At 43.9% G+C, this 23,480-nt stretch overlaps 1 protein-coding gene across 1 annotated transcript in view; it reads right to left on the bottom strand.

Annotated features, from left to right (window-relative positions):
* Positions 1–7,664: 7,664 nt before the first annotated feature.
* The window catches only part of LOC126251729 (15-hydroxyprostaglandin dehydrogenase [NAD(+)]-like), a 53,165-nt gene continuing 37,349 nt past the window's right edge, over positions 7,665–23,480 (bottom strand). The window contains exons 6-7 of the mRNA XM_049952333.1: positions 21,323–21,480; positions 7,665–7,868 (exon numbers count right to left, since the gene is read on the bottom strand). Of these exons, the coding sequence (XP_049808290.1) occupies positions 7,751–7,868; positions 21,323–21,480 (276 nt within the window). The 3' untranslated portion in view covers positions 7,665–7,750. The remainder of the gene's footprint in view (positions 7,869–21,322; positions 21,481–23,480) is intronic.

Here is a 23,480-nt window from a genome sequence, read left to right as displayed (position 1 = left end):
CTTCAACATGTGGTCGTGCACTGTCATGCTGAACAATTGCGTCTGGGGTGTTGTGCATAAAGGGTACGGCTACGGGTAGCAGGATGTCATTCACGTATGTCACACTGGTCACAGTACCCTGGACATGGCACTAACTGTGATTTGTGGTTGTACCCAACAGCACCCCACACCATAAGGCCTTCAACTGGCGCTGTATCTCTTGCATGAATGCAATCACTGTGATGCCATTCCACCTGTCTGCAGCGAATCCAAATGCTACTATCATTTACAAACAAGCAGAATTTAGATTCGTGCGAAAACACTATCTGATGCCATTCCATCCCCAGGGACGTCGTACCATATACCATTGCCATTTAGCAGATTTCTGCACATTCGTCAAAGGCAGACGGAGAAGAAGTGGAAGACGCGCACGTAACCCATTCCATAATAAACAGCGATGGACTGTCGTCCCAGATGTGCGATGTGTAACGCTATTCCACTACTGCGCCAGAGTCGAGGAGGACACAGATGTGTCCTGCAATTCAGTGAGGATGGGGTGTCGATCCTCTGGGGGGGGGGGGGGAGGGGGGTGTCTGGATGGTGCAACCTGATTCATCTCGTCGTGTTCTACGGACTTCCGTGAACCATTCTGCACACACCCGTTGCACTGCTGAAATACTTCGTCCCACACGAAGAGCAATTTCCCCGATGGATGCATCACATTCCTTCATGCCAATAATTTTCCTTCTGTCAAACTCACTGATTTGATGGTACAGTGCGCGCATACGTCTGCGAGGCATCCTGCAACACTGACCCATTACCTTCGGTTCACAGCGACAACGAGAGCTGCAGGCACATTTTACGGGTAGGTGGTGTTGCGCCACGATATTGACAGTGACCTTGAACCCGAGGGCCTACAGGTTCCAAATGTTAATCATTCCTGCAGAACTTACTAATGTACATGTTCTATGAATATGAACGTTCTGCCTCTAGTCGTTCAAGGCGTTCTGTTTTTCTGAACATAAGTGTATATATATATATATAACAGTGAAACTTATTAGCAAATAGGAAAGTTATATCTATAGCTTATCAGCTTGTGATTTGAATATTACTAAGAAATCTGAATTTACAATAACACAAAACAAAGCTCAAGTTCAGCGAGAGGGGGAAAGAGGAGATTAACAGAGAAGTGGAAGAAAATGGACATAAAAAGCGGAAAGGAGGAGATGGACAGAGAGAGGGAGCAGGAGAAGATGAAAAAAGAGAGGGCGAAGAGAGTTATAGAAAGGGGGAGGAGATGATGGACAAAGAGGGGGAGAGAAAGGGGGCAGGAGGAGATGGGGAGAAAGGGGGGAGTAGATGGATAGAGGGAAGGGAGAAGAGGTGATAGACAGAGAGAGGGAGAGAGACAGGGCAGGAGGAGATGGAGGGAGAGGTGGAGGAGAACATAGATAGGGAGGGAGAGAGAGAGGAGAAAGTGATACACTTGGCTTTGCCTATATCGCCCCAAAATCGTGTTGTTCGACAAAAAGTGTCGCCCAAACGACGATGAAATTTAAAGAAATTGTTCAAAATTCTATCATTAGCAGCGCAAATGACAAAGTATCACCCAATATGGCCACCTGAGCGGTACTCAGTTACGAAAAGCGGTTCCCATTTGGAACGTCGGAGAGGGGTTCATGGAGCGCGGAATGAGTATGTGATGACAGAATATTCTGTAGTTCCTTCGTTTCTAAAAGAAAATAAATGTCACATAAACAACCATGTGCCTCGCACATCATAGAGGAGTTTATTAGCATCAAAAACTGTTTAACCATATTGCTGTGGATACATACAAATTTATTTATGAGGTCGCATGCGTTAGAATTCTAGTTGAAAGCAATGTCGAATCAATCTTAAGATCCCAAAAATCTAGGGTGTAGTGTTTGTGTAATACAGGTCGTCTTATAAATAAATTTGGTTGTTGTACTTTGAAGGTTACTGTTGAAGTAATATTTTCAAAGAAAAGTTCTTGGTCGCTAAAGGAAAATGAAAAATTTTAATCAAATGATAGATAATTTAATATAATTTGAGACTGAATTCAAGAAACTGGGTGCATTGATGTGCTGAAGGAATTCTGACTTGGTTTCAGATAAGTCGTAAATTTAAATTCAAGAATGATACCTATTGTCAAAAGAGATTTGAACCCAATTATCTTTATAAGGTATTCAATCTAACGTTAAAATCCTTCTGCTCTGTGACAGTGAATCTTATATTAGAAGACTGAGCTGTCTTTTGTTTGCGAGGTGGCAATACATTAAATCAGAACTCCAGATCGTTTAGCAATAGAATGATAATGCCAAATAAAGAAATATTTAGTTTTGCATGTGGGAATATGTGTTTTCGTAATTAAATGAAAGCTTTTTCTATGAAAGCTATTTCTATGAAGATCTCCCAAAGTCAAATTATGCTCATAAATTTAAAAAATAAATAAATATACTTTCACAATATGAAAAACATGAACCTTTTTAAAATCCTCATTAACAAATGGACCCTCCCCCCCCCCCCCCCTTCACCAAGAGCTGCATTTAAACGATAACGACAACGTGTTAACTTCTGTACATGGGCATTAAGACAGGATACTCCAGATGTGTCATGTTTCCTGTTTAGTGATGGAGCTACATTCAAAAAGTGTTCAAATGTGTGTGAAATCTTATGGGACTTAACTGCTAATGTCATCAGTGCCTAAGCTTACACACTAGTTAAACTAAATTATGCTAAGGACAAACACACACACCCATGCCCGAGGGAAGACTCCAACCTCCGCCGGGATCAGCCGGCTACATTTAACAGTAATGGCCGGGTAAACAGCAGGAACATGAACTATTTATCCGTTGACAGACCTGTTGGCTTCGTCAGGTGGAAGGAAGCGTCATTGGAGTATTAAACGTGTGGCTTCGGATAGTGAACCATCAGCTCATAGGCCCGCTTTTCATAGACGGAACACTAACAAACCATTATACACGGATGCTAGAAAACGTTTCTTTGCAGACTAGGAGGAACCAGTGGTACCAATATGATGGCTGTCCAGCCCATAGTGCGCGAATTACTACGGCGTGTCTTCACGAATTGTTTCCATATCGCTGATTTGGAAGCAGAGGACCTGTTCCTTGGAAGGGCAACTCCCCGGATTTGACGCCTGTAGACTTTATTCTATGGGGAAAGCTGAAAGCCGCTGTCTGCAATGATGTACTAACTACACCTAATGACATGCAGCTTGCTCGGAAATCTCCGCTAAAATGCTAGTAAGTGTGCAGCCATCGTTACATACCATACTAAGCGTGTATTGCCGCTGGCGGTGGTCCTTCTGCACACATGTGATGGTAAACTGTTTCGTTACTGGTCACAATCCATATAACTATTGCATGCATTTCTGTTGTTCTTTAGTGTCCGCTACCACCGATATTGTTCAAGTGTCGTGTGGGAACTTTGCAAAACGCGGTATCTCATGATTCGCATTAGAATCCTGGGAAAACACCAGTGAGATTCTAATTTACACTACTTTTAATCTGTTAATATCAGTAACTAAAGAGCGAACGAAATGAATATGTAAATATCCTTGCCCCGGAAACAGATGACGGTAACTTAATACGAACAGAGGAAGGGATCAGGGATGAAATGAAAAAGTACTTCAACATGCTGTTAAATGGAGATGGGGACAAACAACCATCAACGAGTGTAGAGTAATTAGTGAAATCCAAACTAATGGATACCCGTTAACATGGCGTGAAGTAGTAACAGCATTGAAGAACATGCGGAATGGGAAGACGACAGGATTTGATGATCTCGGCTCAGGCATGATAAAGGCAGCTGGTATATTAGACTTAAATTGGCTGTATAGAGTATTATCAGTGGTCTGGAAAGAAAACAAAATCCCAGAAGACTGGAGTAAAGGAGTCATCATCCCTCTGTTCAAAAAGGACAATCGACTATAATGTGGAAATTACAGAGGCATCACGCTGCTGTCACACAGCTTGAAGCTGTTAGAAAATATCATAGAAATGAGACATAGGAAGATAGTAGAACCTTCGCTTGAGGAAGAACAACATGGATTCAGGAAAGATCGAGGTACTATGGATCTTATTTTTGCAGAAGGAATATTGACAGAAAAGTACTGGGAATAGGGAATAAATCTTGTGATTGTATTTGTGGACATTGAAAAAGCGTATGACAGTGTTCTGCGAACGAGATAAGGGAATGTTTGGAAGACCTAAAGGTGTCAAAGTACCTTATCGTCAAAATCAAGATGCTACACCAAAAGTGTTACAGCTGTGTCCAGATAGGCAACGAACGATCAGAATGGTTTGAAACAAAGAGAGGTGTCCAACATGGAAATGCACTATCACCACTCCTGTTTGTAATAGTAATGGACAACTCCATAAAAACTGTCAAGATAATTGACAGCAAACCAAATGCCCTGGTTTTTGCTGATGATTTGATAGTATGGGAAGAGACAGAATCTGAAGCACAGAAGAAACCTAATGATTGGAACAACACATTCAAAAATTTCCGACTAAAAATAAGTAAAACAAAGACATTAGAAATGATCACCAAAAGGCAAGGAACAACTTCAAATACATTTCTAGAAGGAGTCAAAGTTGAATCTGTTTCACATTTCAAATAACTAGGAAGCATGATCTGGAAAGACAGCACCATTAAGTAGGCAATACTCAGCAGGACCCAAAAAGCATCCAATTTTTTCAGTCACATCAGAAATCTTCTCTGCGATGATAAAATGCCACGAAAAGCAAAAGCGGCAATGTACCACACCTATTTTGTACCAGTAATAAGATATGGTTTAGAAGAATGTACCCTACTAAACAAAGGCTTCAGCAGAATTCAAGCAACAGAAATTAGATCCATTAGAACGATAAATCAAACAACTAGAAAGGAAAAGAACAGGAATGAGAAAAACAGAAAAGTAGCTGGTATTCAGGTTCATGTTACTAGTGTCATAAAGAAACGCAGGTTTCAGTGGTACGGGCAAATAATGAGAATGAAGGGAGAAGACCACGGGGAAGACGAAGGAAAGACTGGATAGACTGTGAGATCAGATGTGGAGTAGAAACGACAAAAATGGGAAGCTGTCCTGGAACAGAAGGTCTATGAAGACAGAGCGAGATGGCGAGTAGTTGTACACGACACCCGAGAACTTGGAGTTGGACAACAGTGATGATGATGATGATTGTTCTATTTAAAAAGTGTATGTTTGCACAAAAAATACACTTTTTAAGTATTGTTACACTCTGTTGTTAGCCAATCGGCTAACAATAAGAGCCCCTGAATACCAATCCATTATGCGAAAACCGCACATCAATAGCATTTGCGGTGCAAGTTTTAGATTATTCACCCTGTATCTAAGTATGTTCTTAGAAATAAGGACAGCAATAATATACATGAGAAACTGTGTACTATGTTATGAGATGTGTCTCAGATCCTATTGTATTAACTGACATGCAAGTCATTGCTATAAAAGTACATAATGTAGGTGGACTTACATTACTGCTATTACATGTACAGTTATTACTTTGTAGAAATCGATATACACTCCTGGAAATGGAAAAAAGAACACATTGACACCGGTGTGTCAGACCCACCATACTTGCTCCGGACACTGCGAGAGGGCTGTACAAGCAATGATCACACGCACGGCACAGCGGACACACCAGGAACCGCGGTGTTGGCCGTCGAATGGCGCTAGCTGCGCAGCATTTGTGCACCGCCGCCGTCAGTGTCAGCCAGTTTGCCGTGGCATACGGAGCTCCATCGCAGTCTTTAACACTGGTAGCATGTCGCGACAGCGTGGACGTGAACCGTATGTGCAGTTGACGGACTTGGAGCGAGGGCGTATAGTGGGCATGCGGGAGGCCGGGTGGACGTACCGCCGAATTGCTCAACACGTGGGGCGTGAGGTCTCCACAGTACATCGATGTTGTCGCCAGTGGTCGGTGGAAGGTGCACGTGCCCGTCGACCTGGGACCGGACCGCAGCGACGCACGGATGCACGCCAAGACCGTAGGATCCTACGCAGTGCCGTAGGGGACCGCACCGCCACTTCCCAGCAAATTAGGGACACTGTTGCTCCTGGGGTATCGGCGAGGACCATTCGCAACCGTCTCCATGAAGCTGGGCTACGGTCCCGCACACCGTTAGGCCGTCTTCCGCTCACGCCCCAACATCGTGCAGCCCGCCTCCAGTGGTGTCGCGACAGGCGTGAATGGAGGGACGAATGGAGACGTGTCGTCTTCAGCGATGAGAGTCGCTTCTGCCTTGGTGCCAATGATGGTCGTATGCGTGTTTGGCGCCGTGCAGGTGAGCGCCACAATCAGGACTGCATACGACCGAGGCACACAGGGCCAACACCCGGCATCATGGTGTGGGGAGCGATCTCCTACACTGGCCGTACACCACTGGTGATCGTCGAGGGGACACTGAATAGTGCACGGTACATCCAAACCGTCATCGAACCCATCGTTCTACCATTCCTAGACCGGCAAGGGAACTTGCTGTTCCAACAGGACAATGCACGTCCGCATGTATCCCGTGCCACCCAACGTGCTCTAGAAGGTGTAAGTCAACTACCCTGGCCAGCAAGATCTCCGGATCTGTCCCCCATTGAGCATGTTTGGGACTGGATGAAGTGTCGTCTCACGCGGTCTGCACGTCCAGCACGAACGCTGGTCCAACTGAGGCGCCAGGTGGAAATGGCATGGCAAGCCGTTCCACAGGACTACATCCAGCATCTCTACGATCGTCTCCATGGGAGAATAGCAGCCTGCATTGCTGCGAAAGGTGGATATACACTGTACTAGTGCCGACATTGTGCATGCTCTGTTGCCTGTGTCTATGTGCCTGTGGTTCTGTCAGTGTGATCATGTGATGTATCTGACCCCAGGAATGTGTCAATAAAGTTTCCCCTTCCTGGGACAATGAATTCACGGTGTTCTTATTTCAATTTCCAGGAGTGTACATACAGTTGTTAGTTCCTTTGTATCAGATGTCAATGATGATGGGTTATAAACCCAAAAACCAGTTTTGGTAAATAAAACATTTCTTGTGTAGCTCATGGTGTACAGAAGATGTCCTTTAATGAGTACAGTTTGTGTTCACATTATTTTTAGGGCAAGTCCATTTTCAGAGAACCACTTAATAACTCTTTGTAAAACATTATTAACAGTCTTTTGTTGCTGTCTATCTAATGAGATTTATTATAACATTGGTGTCACCAGCAGAAAATACCAATTCTGCTTAATGAGTGTTAAGTGGAGTGGACCCAAATTTGAACCCTGAGGGATTTCCTTTTTACTTTCCCTCCACTTACTAAAATTTTTTCTCCTTACAAAATTGTTTTAGTTATTGTTTGAATAATTCAGCGCATACATTATTCATAGTTACATGCCCTAAAGGGCACTTGAAATAGTGGCCAAAATGTTGAAGCACTATTTCGGAACATGACATTGTTTTAAACCGAGAAGAATTTTATGGAAACTGACTTCAGCAGCAAAAGACTGTGTGCATTTGTGAGCGAGATTAACGTCAAACAAGGTTTCACATTGGTTTCCACGTGGTCTGCAGGAGCCAGATGTGTCAGTAGAAGGGGCACATTCAGTGTGTGGCAACCACAGTGAGTAACTTTTACACATGGGTTCATCACTCAGATCACCAATACTTTATTCATGATAATGTGACATATACAAAATGACAGGGTTTCACGTGACGTGTAGAACAATCCTTATTGGACGAGCCGCTGATAGACGATCTCCCTGGTCTTGTTGTGGTAGGCTGCCCAGACGGAGCCCGACTTGCCATCTCGGATGACAGTCATCAGGCTCTGGGCGACGGAGTCAGTCCTGCGAAGACAACACACACACGTCATTTACATTGTTCCGAAAGAACATAACGGGAAATATGTAATTCCGACCTCCACATTAAACTAAGTACTCGCTGGGAATTACCAGTGGCATCATTTTATGGCTGTGAGTACCTGCGTACTCCAGAAATGAGGAAGCACGAAACAGCATTTGGGCAAGGACAACTATGTGTTGCTACCAAGTGCCAGAATCATAGCATATAATGCACAAAGACAATCTTCCAATACAGCACAGCACCTGCCCTCCTACTTTTCATAACAATTTATTTTATTTACATAATTTTTGGGCGTAGGTTTCTGATTAAGGTACATCAGGTTAAATTTAAAGGTGGGAGGCTTATCAACTTCATGTTCATGACAAATTGACAGGACGTGATCTTGTTGCACATACCTCTACACGTTGCTTAGTTTTAAAAAAATCTAACAGGACTAAAATAATGAAGTATACTCGATAAGAAATGTTATTTCCTGTTTTAATACAAAACAAAAAAATATAATAGTCCATTTACTGAAACCAGTCATCCATGGAAGCTAATCCTTGTTTATTTTTACTACTTTACTTCCAACATAGCAGAGTTCTTACGTTTCGTCTACAACGTGGTCTCCAGTTCCGATGTTAGGTTTATCGCCACCCATGTTCTTGCCACACCTTATTAGTTTCATCCTTTTTTTAAAACTGAACCCATACTCTGTGCTCAGTAGACTGTTCATTTCAGTCAACAGTCCTATAAATCTTCTACACTTCAAGCGAATCTTATCGGTGGCCTCTCATGAGACAATCTTGTCATTTACTTCTATCATTGCTTCATCAATATATAGGTTATGAAGTAAGGGAGAAAAGGCAGGGATGCAACCTTCTTCACTTTTGAAACCGACCGCGTCTTTGTTGGTCTTCTTATTGTTCCCTCTTAGCTCTCGTACGAGTTATGCAGAGTGCCCATAAAGTCCCGTTACCTTTTTAAAAACTTGGAAACTATTAGAGATAGAGAAGCATGATTTGCTGTTAAACGTTTAATAGCTCTTAAAGTATTTTTCCTGTGCCATTTCTTACAGATTTGACTTGGATTGCATAAAACAGGAGATAGACCAGGATAAGGTGCAGTGTATCGTCTGGTATGTTGACTCCAAGTCGCAAGTATAATGAGTGGGTTCCAAAGCTTTAATGAGACAGTGTCGAACACAGTCGTCGAAGTAAACGTCCACTGTGTCTCAAGCAAGTGTCGACAGCAAGTGCAAACTACATTTCCACGCAACCCCCTAGAGCCAGTTCGTCGTGCTTCACACGAATTGCAGAAAGCCAGATCAACTGTCCGTAATGCGTTACAAAAGCAGTTGCGTCTTTTTGAGGAAAAACATAAATGCTCCGTATATTGCAGCCAAGCGATCGCCCTCTGCGGTATGCATTCCTGTGTTTCATGTTGTTCCCTGTAATGCTGACAATGACTATCTGAAAAAATGCCTGCTTCCAGTTGAAGTAACGTTCCACATTTCTGGATATACGAATTGTCACAGGATTAGGATTTGGTACTCCGTTCACCCGTGCAACTCACGTGAACACATCAATAATAGCCCAAAGCTTAATATAAATGCTCCCACTCTATGGCCATGGTGCAGCAACCGTGATATATTTTCAGCAGGAAAAACAGTGTAGGTTGCAAAAATAGCATGAGCTTTATTGACGCATTTCGACTTTTTGAGGTATCTTCAGAAATCGTATACGGACTACGGGTAACTCGTTAGTCACAAATAGTCGAAATTTTCGTGTGTGCCTTCGGCGAAGGCGTGCATGTTTCCTTACATAGGACCACACTTTCAAGCTTGACAAAAACATTGGTATGCAAATAGTAGTGGCCGTGAATACATGACCGCTTATGCGCACGCTACGTGAGACTGCACCCGTCCATCATCCTCCAGTATGATGGCGAAATCCTATATTGGAGGAGAGGAGAAAGAGGGGGAGATTTGTGTTTGATATCGCTTTAATTTTCTGACAGGTGGGGCACAATATGAAATTCTAGCATAACAAAAAGAAAACTTTGAGAGCTGATAAACGTTTGTAATGCACCAAATCCTCTTCAGCCCAAAGAAAAAGGCATCACTTGTTTGTATCGCCTTTTTGCAGCAGGGATAGAACCCAAGTGTTTTCGAAACAGTTCTAAGTCGTTTAGAAAGATGTTTTGAGAAGATTATTGACTTGTCTAAAAAGTGATTATTTCACCAATTTTGGTAGAGTGTAGACTCGCCAGTTACATGAACATCTCCGAATGTGTCTATGTTAAGGAGAACGGTCATCCTACGTAATAGTTATTTCTTGAGAAACAATCGGAAGATTATTGAGAATTTGATAGTTTTCCCCCTTGTTCCTAAACGACAAATCAAGAATCATTTATTAGAGAACGCGCTAATTCTCTCTAAACGAGATCATCAAGTCCTGTGTTTTGAGTTTTAAATTTTAGAGGGTCGTGGAAGTCAACACCTGAAGTGGTTGAGTTTTGTTTGATTATTTAAATTACATATGGTTGAAAAGTGGCGGTAATAGTAAAACGCTGACTTGTACCTGTAAACGAATTAATCGCAGGAAATAAATAGTTAAAAGTTTTGAACTGAAAAAGTCAGTACCCGATTTGTCCCTTATCCCTAAACTATTACAAGGAAAGTATTGAAAAGTTTATTTCAAACCAGACTACTATCTTGGCTATATCTTTTCGTATCAAAGTAAATCCCAAGGCCGATAAAGTAAAAGACTTTCATATTGGTAGAAGCAAAGTTCAAAGAAATTAAGACCCTAAAGAGAAAGAATAGTATTTTTCAGTTAATAACTTACAACGAAAAGAAAGATAATCCATCTTTATTTAGACAGGGAAAGGAAATTTACGTTTTATTGAAAAGTGATTAATTATAAATGAAAAGTTATTCCATTTAATTCTGAAAGGTTGACATTGACGAAATAGTTTATTACGGTAAAATTTCAATAGAGTCAACGATATTGTTATAGCAAGACGCTACTTGCAGAGATTTTCGTTGATTGACAACGAAAGATGAACAATATTATATTATATCTTTACCTTGTGAACGTATTTACAATTTACGTAAAAATTTATAACGTTCACACTGATTGCTTGTATATACAATTATTCGTTGAAGCTTTAAAAGAGGAGCAATTACAAGAGGCAATGGATCTATACAAATTCATCATTTATATACGAAAGCTGTAGTTTCTGGTATATCGTTGCTCAAAAAGTGTTCCGTGGTGTTATCGGAGTACACAGAGAAGCTTCGCTATAGGTTACTGTTATTGATGACGTAAATATATCTTTCCTACTCCCCGTAGACTCTCGCATTTAGTATTTTTCTGGTGTTGATAATAACTTTGGTGATAGTTTATCTTTCGAACCTACTAAACACCGGTAGCCAGTTGTTGTGATTAATGTTGTTGAGTAAGTAGGTGTGTACCCACGCAAACACAGTTAGAAATCGGAAACTAACGGAGTTGGAACTCAAATTTCTTTTTTATTTCTTTCACATATCACAGGTTGTCAAGTAAGAGAATACATAAAAGAAAATCAACAACAAAGAGTAAAAAGGTAGATATGAGAATCACAGTCGACGGCTCTCTTCTCTGTGACTCCCGTGCGAACTGTGGAGAATAATCTCTGTGGTTGGCGCGCATTTGACGCGTCGGCTGCGATCGACGTTGTTCGGTAGTCGCCACAATATCCAAATAGCTACCACTGACCGCAATATAGCAAAAGTGTTACCGTGTCAATCCTTTTGTACACAACAATGTCGTATCGAACTGTAGTGTGATTTATAGCGTGAGGAACTGAATATCAAATCTTACGCGACGTCGTTGTGTTAGTACAGACGATTATTTCAAGTCACACAGATAACGCCTTTGAGTGTAGGCAAGGTATTATCCGTACAACTTATTGTAATACTGCGCGAGTGTGCGACATGTCCGACGTTGCTTTTCACCTACGTATTGCAGTGCTGTTGGTGCCTGCTCATACATTATATCTCCTACGAGTTAGTGATATGCAAAGGATGGCACAGTACACGTTTTAGAATAACCCAGGAAGCACTACCTCTAATAGTTTCCAAGTTATGATGTTTTTAGATGTTAGCGGGGCTTTTGGACAAACCGTATATTACCCGTCCTTCGCTATAGCTTTACCTATTTTTCTGAAAATTCCAATCACCTTACATAATTTTTCGAACATTTTTTCTAGATCAAAAAATCATAAAAATGTTTCTTGATTTCCCTTACGACTAATATCCATTATCAATCGCAATTTCAGAACTGCCTCTGTGGTGCCTTTTCCTTTCTTAAGGTTACATTTATTTAAAAGATGCTCAAATCTTTTTCATGCCTCTTTGTATTGATTGTTCTTGTCAGCAACTTGGATGCATGAGCTGTTAAGCCGACTGTGCGATAGATCTCACTTTATCCAGTCTTGCTAACATCATGATTGTCTGGATGATATTCTTCCAAAAGGCTGATGGCATGTCTGCAGACTCATAAATTCTACACGCCAACTTGAATATTCGGTTGGTTGCAGTCTCATAGATTCCACGCACTAACTTGAATACTCGTTTGTTTTTCACTTATTCCAATGAGATTGTAAATTCCAGAGGAATGTTATCTATCTCTTCTGCCTTGTCTCTTCGCAAGTGTAATACTGATTCTCCAATGTCGTCCTAGTCGACTTCAACTTCTTGTTCTATCACGTCATCAGACAGTTCGTCTTCCTCCTTATACAGGCTCTCAATGTACTCTACATTCAACAGTGGAATTCCTTTCTTATTCTTAACGTCGATGCGCTTGATGTTAATTTCGCCGAATGTTTTTACCGCTTTTCCAGTTTCCCAATCCTGTCATGCCGTTGAACATTACTTTTTAGATTTCTTTGCATTTTTCCTGCATCCATTTCGCTTTAACTTTCTTACACTTCATGTACATTGCTTTTATATTTATTTTTCATTTATATTACTCTACTATCTAACAAATCCGGCATTCCTCGGGTATTCATTTTGCCTATTTCCTATTAGAAACGAAAACAAAAAACGAACTGTGTTTGTTGTGTAATACAGAAAAAAATTCATGTGCATCCGTTGGTGAAAACACTTTTGAAATTATGAAATAGTCGTAGAAAGAAATATGCATAATGTACAAATGTGTAATTAGAGCTGTTTCGCTTGTCTGCAGCGTGATTTTCTAAACGTCTCTATGGCAACACCTCTTCATATCCCTCAAGACTGTTATTGTTCTTGCTACTTTTTCCGCTTCGAAGTTGAAAGCTGTCAAAACCGTTGACTCGACTGTAGGAGTGTCTTAGTAGTAAAGAATTCAGTGTTTATGACGTCATATCTCTTGAACAGTGTGTCACACAATGATGTACATATGTAGGTACACTCACTAGCATATTTGGATACTGCCTGCAAAATGTGCTGGGAATAGAGTTACTAGTTAAGAAGTAGTAAATGTAAACGCTATGCACAGTGCGCCAGTTTTTCAAGCATCTCAGCGTTTATGACATATCTACTGAACTATGATAGGTAGATGGATCTTATCCGGGCAGCGATTTTTGCGTGTCAGTAATGGATATGTTTACCAAGTTCGGTTGGAATCGGTATCGTGGTTTAGGAGGAGATGTGAGATACACACACACACACACACACACACACACACACACATCTATTTTTATAAAACGTATGGATCCCATTCATTTTCCTGAACGTTTTTATATGTCCTTCTTTCGTCGATTAATTGAATTATTTCTTCTAGGTTTCTTCACAGTTACCTGTCTTGTCCAACGTCTGGGACTGCATTTTCGGAGCTGTCCATTCCAGTTCAGCTGAACTGCCTTCTGTAGTATTCATTACTGCAGATCTACAGCCTCAGATAATTTCAAACACACCTCATCGTTCCTCAGGAGTTCAGTATACTAGCTCTTTACATACTGATCCTTCCTGATCCTGTTACACTTTAATTCTACATTACTAAAGTGTGATTTGGTCTGTGTCTCTCCATGATACAATCCAATATCTGAGTTCTGAACCGCTGTTTCACCAGGAAGTAATTAAGCTGGTTTCGTCCTGTGTCTCCCGGCCTCTTCCAAGTATACCCCCTTCTCTCCTGGTTGTTGAACAGTTGCTTTGCTATGACTACCTGAAATTTATTTCGTAAACCAAGGAGCTTTTCTCTTTTCTCATTTTCCTACTACCAAGCCGATATTCTACCGAAATTCTTTCTTCCATTGCTTCGTCTGTTCTAGGGTTACAATCCCACACGATTTTAGATTTTCATCATCCTTAACATATTGCTTTACCAATCAGTGCCCCCACATTTCTCTCTCTCTCTCTCTCTCTCTCTCTCTTTCTCTCTCTCTATCTATCTATCTTTCTGTCTGCTTCTGCCGAAGAACGGATTACATACGTGAACTATTGTTGTAAGCATTGTGTTGCTGTTAACTCTGATGAGAATAATCCTGTCATTTAACTGGTAACAGTTATGCACTTTTTGTCCTGCATTGCTATTCATAACGAATTGTACTGTTGTTGTGCTATTGTCTGTTGTTGATATTTCTCTACATTCATCTGACCATTAGGTGCTTACGGATGTGAGCACAACCTAACCGTTAGTTTAATAACCCATGGTTACATAACTCTAAGGTAAATTATCTACAGAAGGATGGAACTGTTGATAGACACCATATTGAGAATATATCGTTTTGGGTTCTAGAGAAATATAGAAACAAATGTGGCAATATTATCCTACGCGTTATATTAGGAGATAGAATGTAGAAAGTCAAACCTAAATTTATAGCATTTTTAGATTTTGCCAAAGCTTTTGTCGATGTAGACTGGAATATATACACTCTTTGGAATTCTGAAGTTAGCACGGATAAAAGGAAGCTAACAATCAACCACAACTAGAACAGAAACCGGACTGAAATTGTAAGAGTTGAAAGACACGAAAGTAAGCAGTAGTTTAGAAGGGAGTGATACAATGTTGTAATCTATCCCCAATGTTATTCAGTATATAACTGAGCGTCCAGTGTAGGATAAAAACTATAACTCAACTAAACCCCTCCCGAACAGGCCATGAAGGCCTAATGGCACCGACCGGCCGCCGTGTCATCCACAGCCCATAGCCGTCACTGGATGTGGATATGGAGGGGCATGTGGTCAGCACACCGCTCTCCCGGCCGTATGTCAGTTTCCGATACCGCAGCCGCTACTTCTCAATAAAGTAGCTCCTCAGTTTGCCTCAGAAGGGCTGAGTGCACCCTGCTTGCCAATACGCCCGGCAGACCGGATGATCACCCATCCAAGTGCTAGCCCAGCCAGGCAGCGCTTAACTTCGATGATCTATCGGGAACCGATGTTACCACTGCGGCAAGGGCGTTGGCAGTGTAGGATAACAAGGAGAAATTCAGAGAGAGAATGAAAGTTCAGGGAAAAACGTAGAGGTTTGAAGATGACATTATATTCTGTCAGAGACGGCAAAGGACTTGGAAGACGAGTTTATAGGAATGGATATGGTTTTGACAAGATGATTATCAACAAATATAAAACAAGGGTGACAGAATAGATCTTAGCCGAATTAAGTCATGTAATGCTGTGAAAATAAGATTAGGTAATCATTGGTAGATTTGTTTTGTTATTTGGGAAGCAAATAAGTACCTGTGGCAGAAGTAAAGAGTATATAAAATGCAGGTTGGGAACAACAAGAAATTTCTTTAATCTAATATAAATTTAAGTATATGGAATATTTTTTCCGAAAGTATTAGTTAATAAGCAGTCTTATATGCAAACAAAACGAAAGTAGAAGGTTGTGAAGTGTAATGTACCAGAAGTTCGCTGAAACATAAAACAGAGCCGTCATCTAATGAAGAGTTACAGAATGGAAATGGGAAGTAATGTATGACGCAACGGGAAAAAAAGTTTATAGGACATGTACTGAGCCATTTAGGATCAGAATGAGATTTTTCACTCTGCAGCAGAGTGTGCGCTGATATGAAACTTCCTGCCAGATTAAAACTGTGTGCCGGACCGAGACGAACTCGGGACCTTTGCCTTTCGCGGACAAGTGCTCTACCAACTGAGCTACCCAAGCACGACTCACGCCCCGTCCTCACAGCTTTACTTCTGCCAGTACCTCGTCTCCTACCTTCCAAACTCTACAGAAGCTCTCCTGCAAACCTTGCAGAACTAGCACTCCTGAAAGAAAGGATATTGCGGAGACAAGGCTTAGCCACAGCCTAGGGGATGTCTCCAGAATGAGATTTTTCATTCTGCAGCGGAGTGTGCGCTGATATGAAACTTCCTGACAGATTAGAACTGTGTCCGGCACACAGTTTTAATCTGCAAGGAAGTTTCATCTAGGATCAGTTAATTTAATAGTGGAGGGATGATGATGATGATGATAATATGATGTTATGGGATCACGACAGATATGTCTTTAGTGCCCATACCAAAATACACTCCTGGAAATGGAAAAAAGAACACATTGACACCGGTGTGTCAGACCCACCATACTTGCTCCGGACACTGCGAGAGGGCTGTACAAGCAATGATCACACGCACGGCACAGCGGACACACCAGGAACCGCGGTGTTGGCCGTCGAATGGCGCTAGCTGCGCAGCATTTGTGCACCCCCGCCGTCAGTGTCAGCCAGTTTGCCGTGGCATACGGAGCTCCATCGCAGTCTTTAACGCTGGTAGCATGCCGCGACAGCGTGGACGTGAACCGTATGTGCAGTTGACGGACTTTGAGCGAGGGCGTATAGTGGGCATGCGGGAGGCCGGGTGGACGTACCGCCGAATTGCTCAACACGTGGGGCGTGAGGTCTCCACAGTACATCGATGTTGTCGCCAGTGGTCGGCGGAAGGTGCACGTGCCCGTCGACCTGGGACCGGACCGCAGCGACGCACGGATGCACGCCAAGACCGTAGGATCCTACGCAGTGCCGTAGGGGACCGCACCGCCACTTCCCAGCAAATTAGGGACACTGTTGCTCCTGGGGTATCGGCGAGGACCATTCGCAACCGTCTCCATGAAGCTGGGCTACGGTCCCGCACACCGTTAGGCCGTCTTCCGCTCACGCCCCAACATCGTGCAGCCCGCCTCCAGTGGTGTCGCGACAGGCGTGAATGGAGGGACGAATGGAGACGTGTCGTCTTCAGCGATGAGAGTCGCTTCTGCCTTGGTGCCAATGATGGTCGTATGCGTGTTTGGCGCCGTGCAGGTGAGCGCCACAATCAGGACTGCATACGACCGAGGCACACAGGGCCAACACCCGGCATCATGGTGTGGGGAGCGATCTCCTACACTGGCCGTACACCACTGGTGATCGTCGAGGGGACACTGAATAGTGCACGGTACATCCAAACCGTCATCGAACCCATCGTTCTACCATTCCTAGACCGGCAAGGGAACTTGCTGTTCCAACAGGACAATGCACGTCCGCATGTATCCCGTGCCACCCAACGTGCTCTAGAAGGTGTAAGTCAACTACCCTGGCCAGCAAGATCTCCGGATCTGTCCCCCATTGAGCATGTTTGGGACTGGATGAAGCGTCGTCTCACGCGGTCTGCACGTCCAGGACGAACGCTGGTCCAACTGAGGCGCCAGGTGGAAATGGCATGGCAAGCCGTTCCACAGGACTACATCCAGCATCTCTACGATCGTCTCCATGGGAGAATAGCAGCCTGCATTGCTGCGAAAGGTGGATATACACTGTACTAGTGCCGACATTGTGCATGCTCTGTTGCCTGTGTCTATGTGCCTGTGGTTCTGTCAGTGTGATCATGTGATGTATCTGACCCCAGGAATGTGTCAATAAAGTTTCCCCTTCCTGGGACAATGAATTCACGGTGTTCTTATTTCAATTTCCAGGAGTGTATAATAAGACAACTGTGGATATAGGTCGCAAAATTATTAAAATGCGACTGTAGATAAAAAACGTAAAGAACGTCATAAAAACTTCTACACACACACACACATTCATCCACAAATAATGTACATCTCGTTATGGGATCTAACCTACAGTAAAAAGAGGAAAAAGCAGTGGAATTAATTAAAAGAAGATAGCAGACAGCTGCAGCTTTCTGATCACTGGGATAAAAGGTAAGAGCCAGCCATCCTGCAACACACTAAAATCTCCAACCTAAAAGCTTAGGCCAGAGTCCAGACACATCACAAAATTTTAAAAAATTGACCATATTCGTCTCATCATCAGCTTAAATAGAGGACTGATCCCTCCCTAAATTTATAATTTCCGCTTATCACAAAATAAAATGCTCTCACTTAAAATGTGGCGTGATTTGCACATCCAAAGTATTACAGACTAGGCGGTCCTTTCGCCGGAGTACAACGCCACGTGTTTAGAAGCGACTGCCCATTTCGGAGGCGGGTCAGGGCCACCTCATGTCGCCAGAGTCACCAGCGTGAGGAACGCCACTACCCGATTGTTGGCTTCAGCTGTTCGTCCCTGCAGACACTCCTCCTTCCACAATTGCATGGATGTCCCAGCCATCAGCGAAATGGCAGTCTGCAGATGAATGGCTCATTTGGAACGTGACGTTCCCTGCGGGCGTCCTTGGTGGCTTTGTCTGCCTATTCATTTCCCTGTGCCTTTGTACCCAGCAGAATTACACCTTCCTCCCCTGCCGCTGTAGGAGGTACAATTCGTCAAGTATGAGATGGATTATTTTCTCTGCTGGGTACGTGTGCTGCAACGATTGTAAGGCTCTGTCCGCCAGCTCAGCCGAATGGTAACGTGTCTGTCTTTCATGGAGCTGGCCTGTGTTCGATTCCCGGCCACGTCGGAGATTTTCTCCACTCGTGGACTGGGTGTTGTGTTGTCCTCACCATCATTTCATCATCACCGACGCGCAAGTCGCCCGGTGTAGCGTCACCTGAAATAAGACTTGCACCCCGGCAGCCGAACTTTCCCAGATGGGGCCTCCCGGACATCAATACCACACGATCATTTTATTTCATTGTTTGTAGGGCACTAAGGGAATCGGAGAAGATGAGATACTGGTTGCCCTGAAGAGCTTCACCTGGTACAGTGTCTTTAGCAGCGATCGGAGATCTGCAGCAAATACCGTATAGTTACGGAGAAGGCAGATCCCGAAGACACCATCGAGAAATACGACCGAACAGCCGAGGGAGTTCCCTTGTTGGGAACCCTCTGTGTACACAACTTTAAAGCTGTGATGACTGTCTAAATTGTTAAGAAACGAGACTGCAACGAAAAATCTGGAGTACAATCTTTCTTTTAATTCGCCAGGTCTAAAATAATTCTGTTCCTCTCTAAGAGCCACCCTTGGCGTAAAATTTAAAAAACGGCAACATCCGTCTCATTCGTGCAATTTCCATAGGGCCTCGTCGCTCAGTGCCGAGTATGAAAGAGTCTTTCCATGGGTGAGCGAGCAGTGGTATGGTGCGTAGGTTTGTACGGCGTGTACAGTGTTTAATACGGCTGTCGCGCCATGAGAAGTCATCGCCTGATATGATGTGGAGGGGTGGGTGAAGGCGAACAACTACATCTACATTTACATATATACTCCGCTAGCCACGAAGCGGTGTTTGGCGGAGGGTACAATTAGGGTCAAAATCGTATTCCCCCCCCCCCCCCCCCCCCTCTGTGCCATTCGCGGATCGCGCGAGGGAAAGACGATTGTCAGAACGCCTCAGTACGAGCTATTATTTCCCTTATCTTTGAATGGTGATCATTGCGCTATTTGGAAGTTGGTGGTAATAATATATACTCTATATCCTCAGTGAAGATCGGATTTCGGAATTTAGTGAGCAGCGCCTTCTGTTTAGCGCGCCGTCTATCTGCAAGTGTGTCCCACTTCAAACTTTCTATGAGGTTTGTAACGCTCTAGCGATGGCTAAATGTACCAGTCACGAATCTTGCCGCTCTTCTTTGGACCCTCTCAATCTCTTGAATCAGACACAACTGGTAAGGGTCCCATTCAGACGAACAATACTCCAAGACTGGACGAACTAACGCATTGTAAGCTATTTCCTTTGTTGAAGGACTGCATCGCTTCAGGATTCTACCAGTAAACCGCAATCTAGAGTTCGCCTTAGCCGTTACTTGTGTAATCTAATCATTTCGAATAGTCACGCCCAGATACTTGACGGACGTTACGGCTTCCAAAGGCTGGGATTTATTTTGTACTCATACATTAAAGGGGTTTTTCTCCTTGTTATAGGCAGTAGGTTACACTTACTAATATTGAGAGATAGCTGCCAGTCATTACACCACGCATTTATTTTCTGCAAATCCTCATTGATTTCCAGAATGAGATTTTCACTCTGCAGCGGAGAGTGCGCTGATATGAAACTTCCTGGCAGATTAAAACTGTGTGCCGGACCGAGACTCGAACTCGGGATCTTTGCCTTTCGCGGGCAAGTGCTCTACCAACTGAGCTTCCCAAGCACGACTCACGCCCCGTCCTCACAGCTTTGCTTCTGCCAGCACCTCGTCTCCTACCTTCCAAACTTTACAGAAGCTCTCCTGCGAAGCTTGCAGAACTAGCGCTCCTGAAAGAAAGGATATTGCGGAGACATGGCTTAGCCACAGCCTGGGGGATGTTTCCAGAATGAGATTTTCACTCTGCAGCGGAGTGTGCGCTGATATGAAACTTTCTGGAAACATCTCCAAGGCTGTGGCTAAGCCATGTCTTCGCAATATCCTTTCTTTCAGGAGTGCTAGTTCTGCAAGGTCCGCAGGAGAGCTTCTGTAAAGTTTGGAAGGTAGGAGACGAGGTACTGGCAGAAGTAAAGCTGTGAGGACGGGGCGTGGTCGTGCTTGGGTAGCTCAGTTGGTAGAGCACTTGCCCGCGAAAGGCAAAGGTCCCGAGTTCGAGTCTCGGTCCGGCACACAGTTTTAATCTGCCAGGAAGTTTCCTCACTGATTTGTTTACCACTTTCGTGTGATACTACTTTCCTGTAGACTACAGCATCATCGGCAAACAGTATCAGGCCGCTGTCAATACCATCAACTAGATCGTTTATGTAACTCGTAAAAAGCAGAGGACCTATTACGCTGCCCTGGGGCACACCTGAAGTTACGCTTGTAGTTGTTAGTCACCCCGTTCAGAACGACATACTGTTCCCTGGGTGTTAGAAAACTTTCTATCCAACCGCAACTGTAGAGGGAGACAAAAGCTCGGATCAGTAAACAGATTCACGTGGTTCTCGATCGCAGTATTTATTCAGAGATGAAAAGGCTTAACGATTGTAAACTAGCGTGGAGAGCAGCATCAAACTGGAGACCACATAGACATATAGTTTGTACGTACTAAGATGTGTTTGTTGAGGTCATCAGACGTTCTACAAATGTAACATGGTAGTGGCTGCCGGTAAGTACACTAAACGCCGATAAAACTGAAGAAGAAAGTGGTAAATACGTGTCGAGAGGCCCGAAGGCGGCTATGGCATCGATCAGAGACTGCTTGGCGTAGTCGTGCAGGCAGTAGTGGTGGGCTTCGGTCGCCATCGGCGTGTCCGTGGGTCCCGGGCACACCGCCACCATCCTCACGCCCGTCTGATTCACGTGCAGTTCGTCCTGAAACACGACACAATATGTCACAGGCAAACATTCCGTGTAGTAGTACACAGTGTCAATTGTGATACTCGCAAACTACCAGAATTTTGGCTCGGGTCACCCTCCAAAAACGCCAGCTCACGAGACGACGTACAGGGAGCGGTTGGGGAGGAAACGGGTGAAAATATGGGAACTCCAAAAATACATCACTTTACCACACCTATTATGGTGTGTGAACACTGTTGGCATTCAAAACAGCATCCAGTCATCTCTGAACGGATAAACACAGTTCCTGTATAGTCTCCAAGGGAAGCCGCAGGTGGGTAGCTACCACGCACCCTTCTCTCCAAAGCAGATCAAAAGTTTGAATAATACTGAGATCTGGTGAATGTGGTATCTAGGAAAGATGCGGCAGTGCACCTTTGTGCTCACAAAACCAGTCCTAGACAATGCCAGCTGTTTGAACAGGGGCTTTGTCGCCTTGGAAGACACCACGACCACTGGGGAGCAAACATCATAGGTGGGATGGGCCTGATAAAACAAAATGGTTGAAAGATTAGCGTCAAACTTCCTTGCCTAGGGACGCCAGATGAAAGTTGATGTCGTCGAGCCCTGAATGAAAATTGCGCAACGGATAACTGGGGAGAGGAACTTGAGAGCGCTACCTAGAGATACGATACAACGGATAACTGGGGAGAGGAACTTGAGAGCGCTACCTAGAGATACGATACAACGGATAACTGGGGAGAGGAACTTGAGAGCGCTACCTAGAGATACGATACAACGGATAACTGGGGAGAGGAACTTGAGAGCGCTACCTAGAGATACGATACAACGGATAACTGGGGAGAGGAACTTGGGAGCGCTACCTAGAGATACGATACAACGGATAACTGGGGAGAGGAACTTGAGAGCGCTACCTAGAGATACGATACAACGGATAACTGGGGAGAGGAACTTGAGAGCGCTACCTAGAGATACGATACAACGGATAACTGGGGAGAGGAACTTGAGAGCGCTACCTAGAGATACGATACAACGGATAACTGGGGAGAGGAACTTGAGAGCGCTACCTAGAGATACGATACAACGGATAACTGGGGAGAGGAACTTGAGAGCGCTACCTAGAGATACGATACAACGGATAACTGGGGAGAGGAACTTGAGAGCGCTACCTAGAGATACGATACAACGGATAACTGGGGAGAGGAACTTGAGAGCGCTACCTAGAGATACGATACAACGGATAACTGGGGAGAGGAACTTGAGAGCGCTACCTAGAGATACGATACAACGGATAACTGGGGAGAGGAACTTGAGAGCGCTACCTAGAGATACGATACAACGGATAACTGGGGAGAGGAACTTGAGAGCGCTACCTAGAGATACGATACAACGGATAACTGGGGAGAGGAACTTGAGAGCGCTACCTAGAGATACGATACAACGGATAACTGGGGAGAGGAACTTGAGAGCGCTACCTAGAGATACGATACAACGGATAACTGGGGAGAGGAACTTGAGAGCGCTACCTAGAGATACGATACAACGGATAACTGGGGAGAGGAACTTGAGAGCGCTACCTAGAGATACGATACAATGGATAACTGGGGAGAGGAACTTGAGAGCGCTACCTAGAGATACGATACAACGGATAACTGGGGAGAGGAACTTGAGAGCGCTACCTAGAGATACGATACAACGGATAACTGGGGAGAGGAACTTGAGAGCGCTACCTAGAGATACGATACAACGGATAACTGGGGAGAGGAACTTGAGAGCGCTACCTAGAGATACGATACAACGGATAACTGGGGAGAGGAACTTGAGAGCGCTACCTAGAGATACGATACAACAGATAACTGGGGAGAGGAACTTGAGAGCGCTACCTAGAGATACGATACAACGGATAACTGGGGAGAGGAACTTGAGAGCGCTACCTAGAGATACGATACAACGGATAACTGGGGAGAGGAACTTGAGAGCGCTACCTAGAGATACGATACAACGGATAACTGGGG

Source organism: Schistocerca nitens, chromosome 4 (genome assembly GCF_023898315.1).
Source record: "Schistocerca nitens isolate TAMUIC-IGC-003100 chromosome 4, iqSchNite1.1, whole genome shotgun sequence".
Classification (NCBI taxonomy): domain Eukaryota; kingdom Metazoa; phylum Arthropoda; class Insecta; order Orthoptera; family Acrididae; genus Schistocerca; species Schistocerca nitens.
Note: the sequence above shows the minus strand (reverse complement) of the source record. Positions and strands in the feature narration are given on the sequence as shown.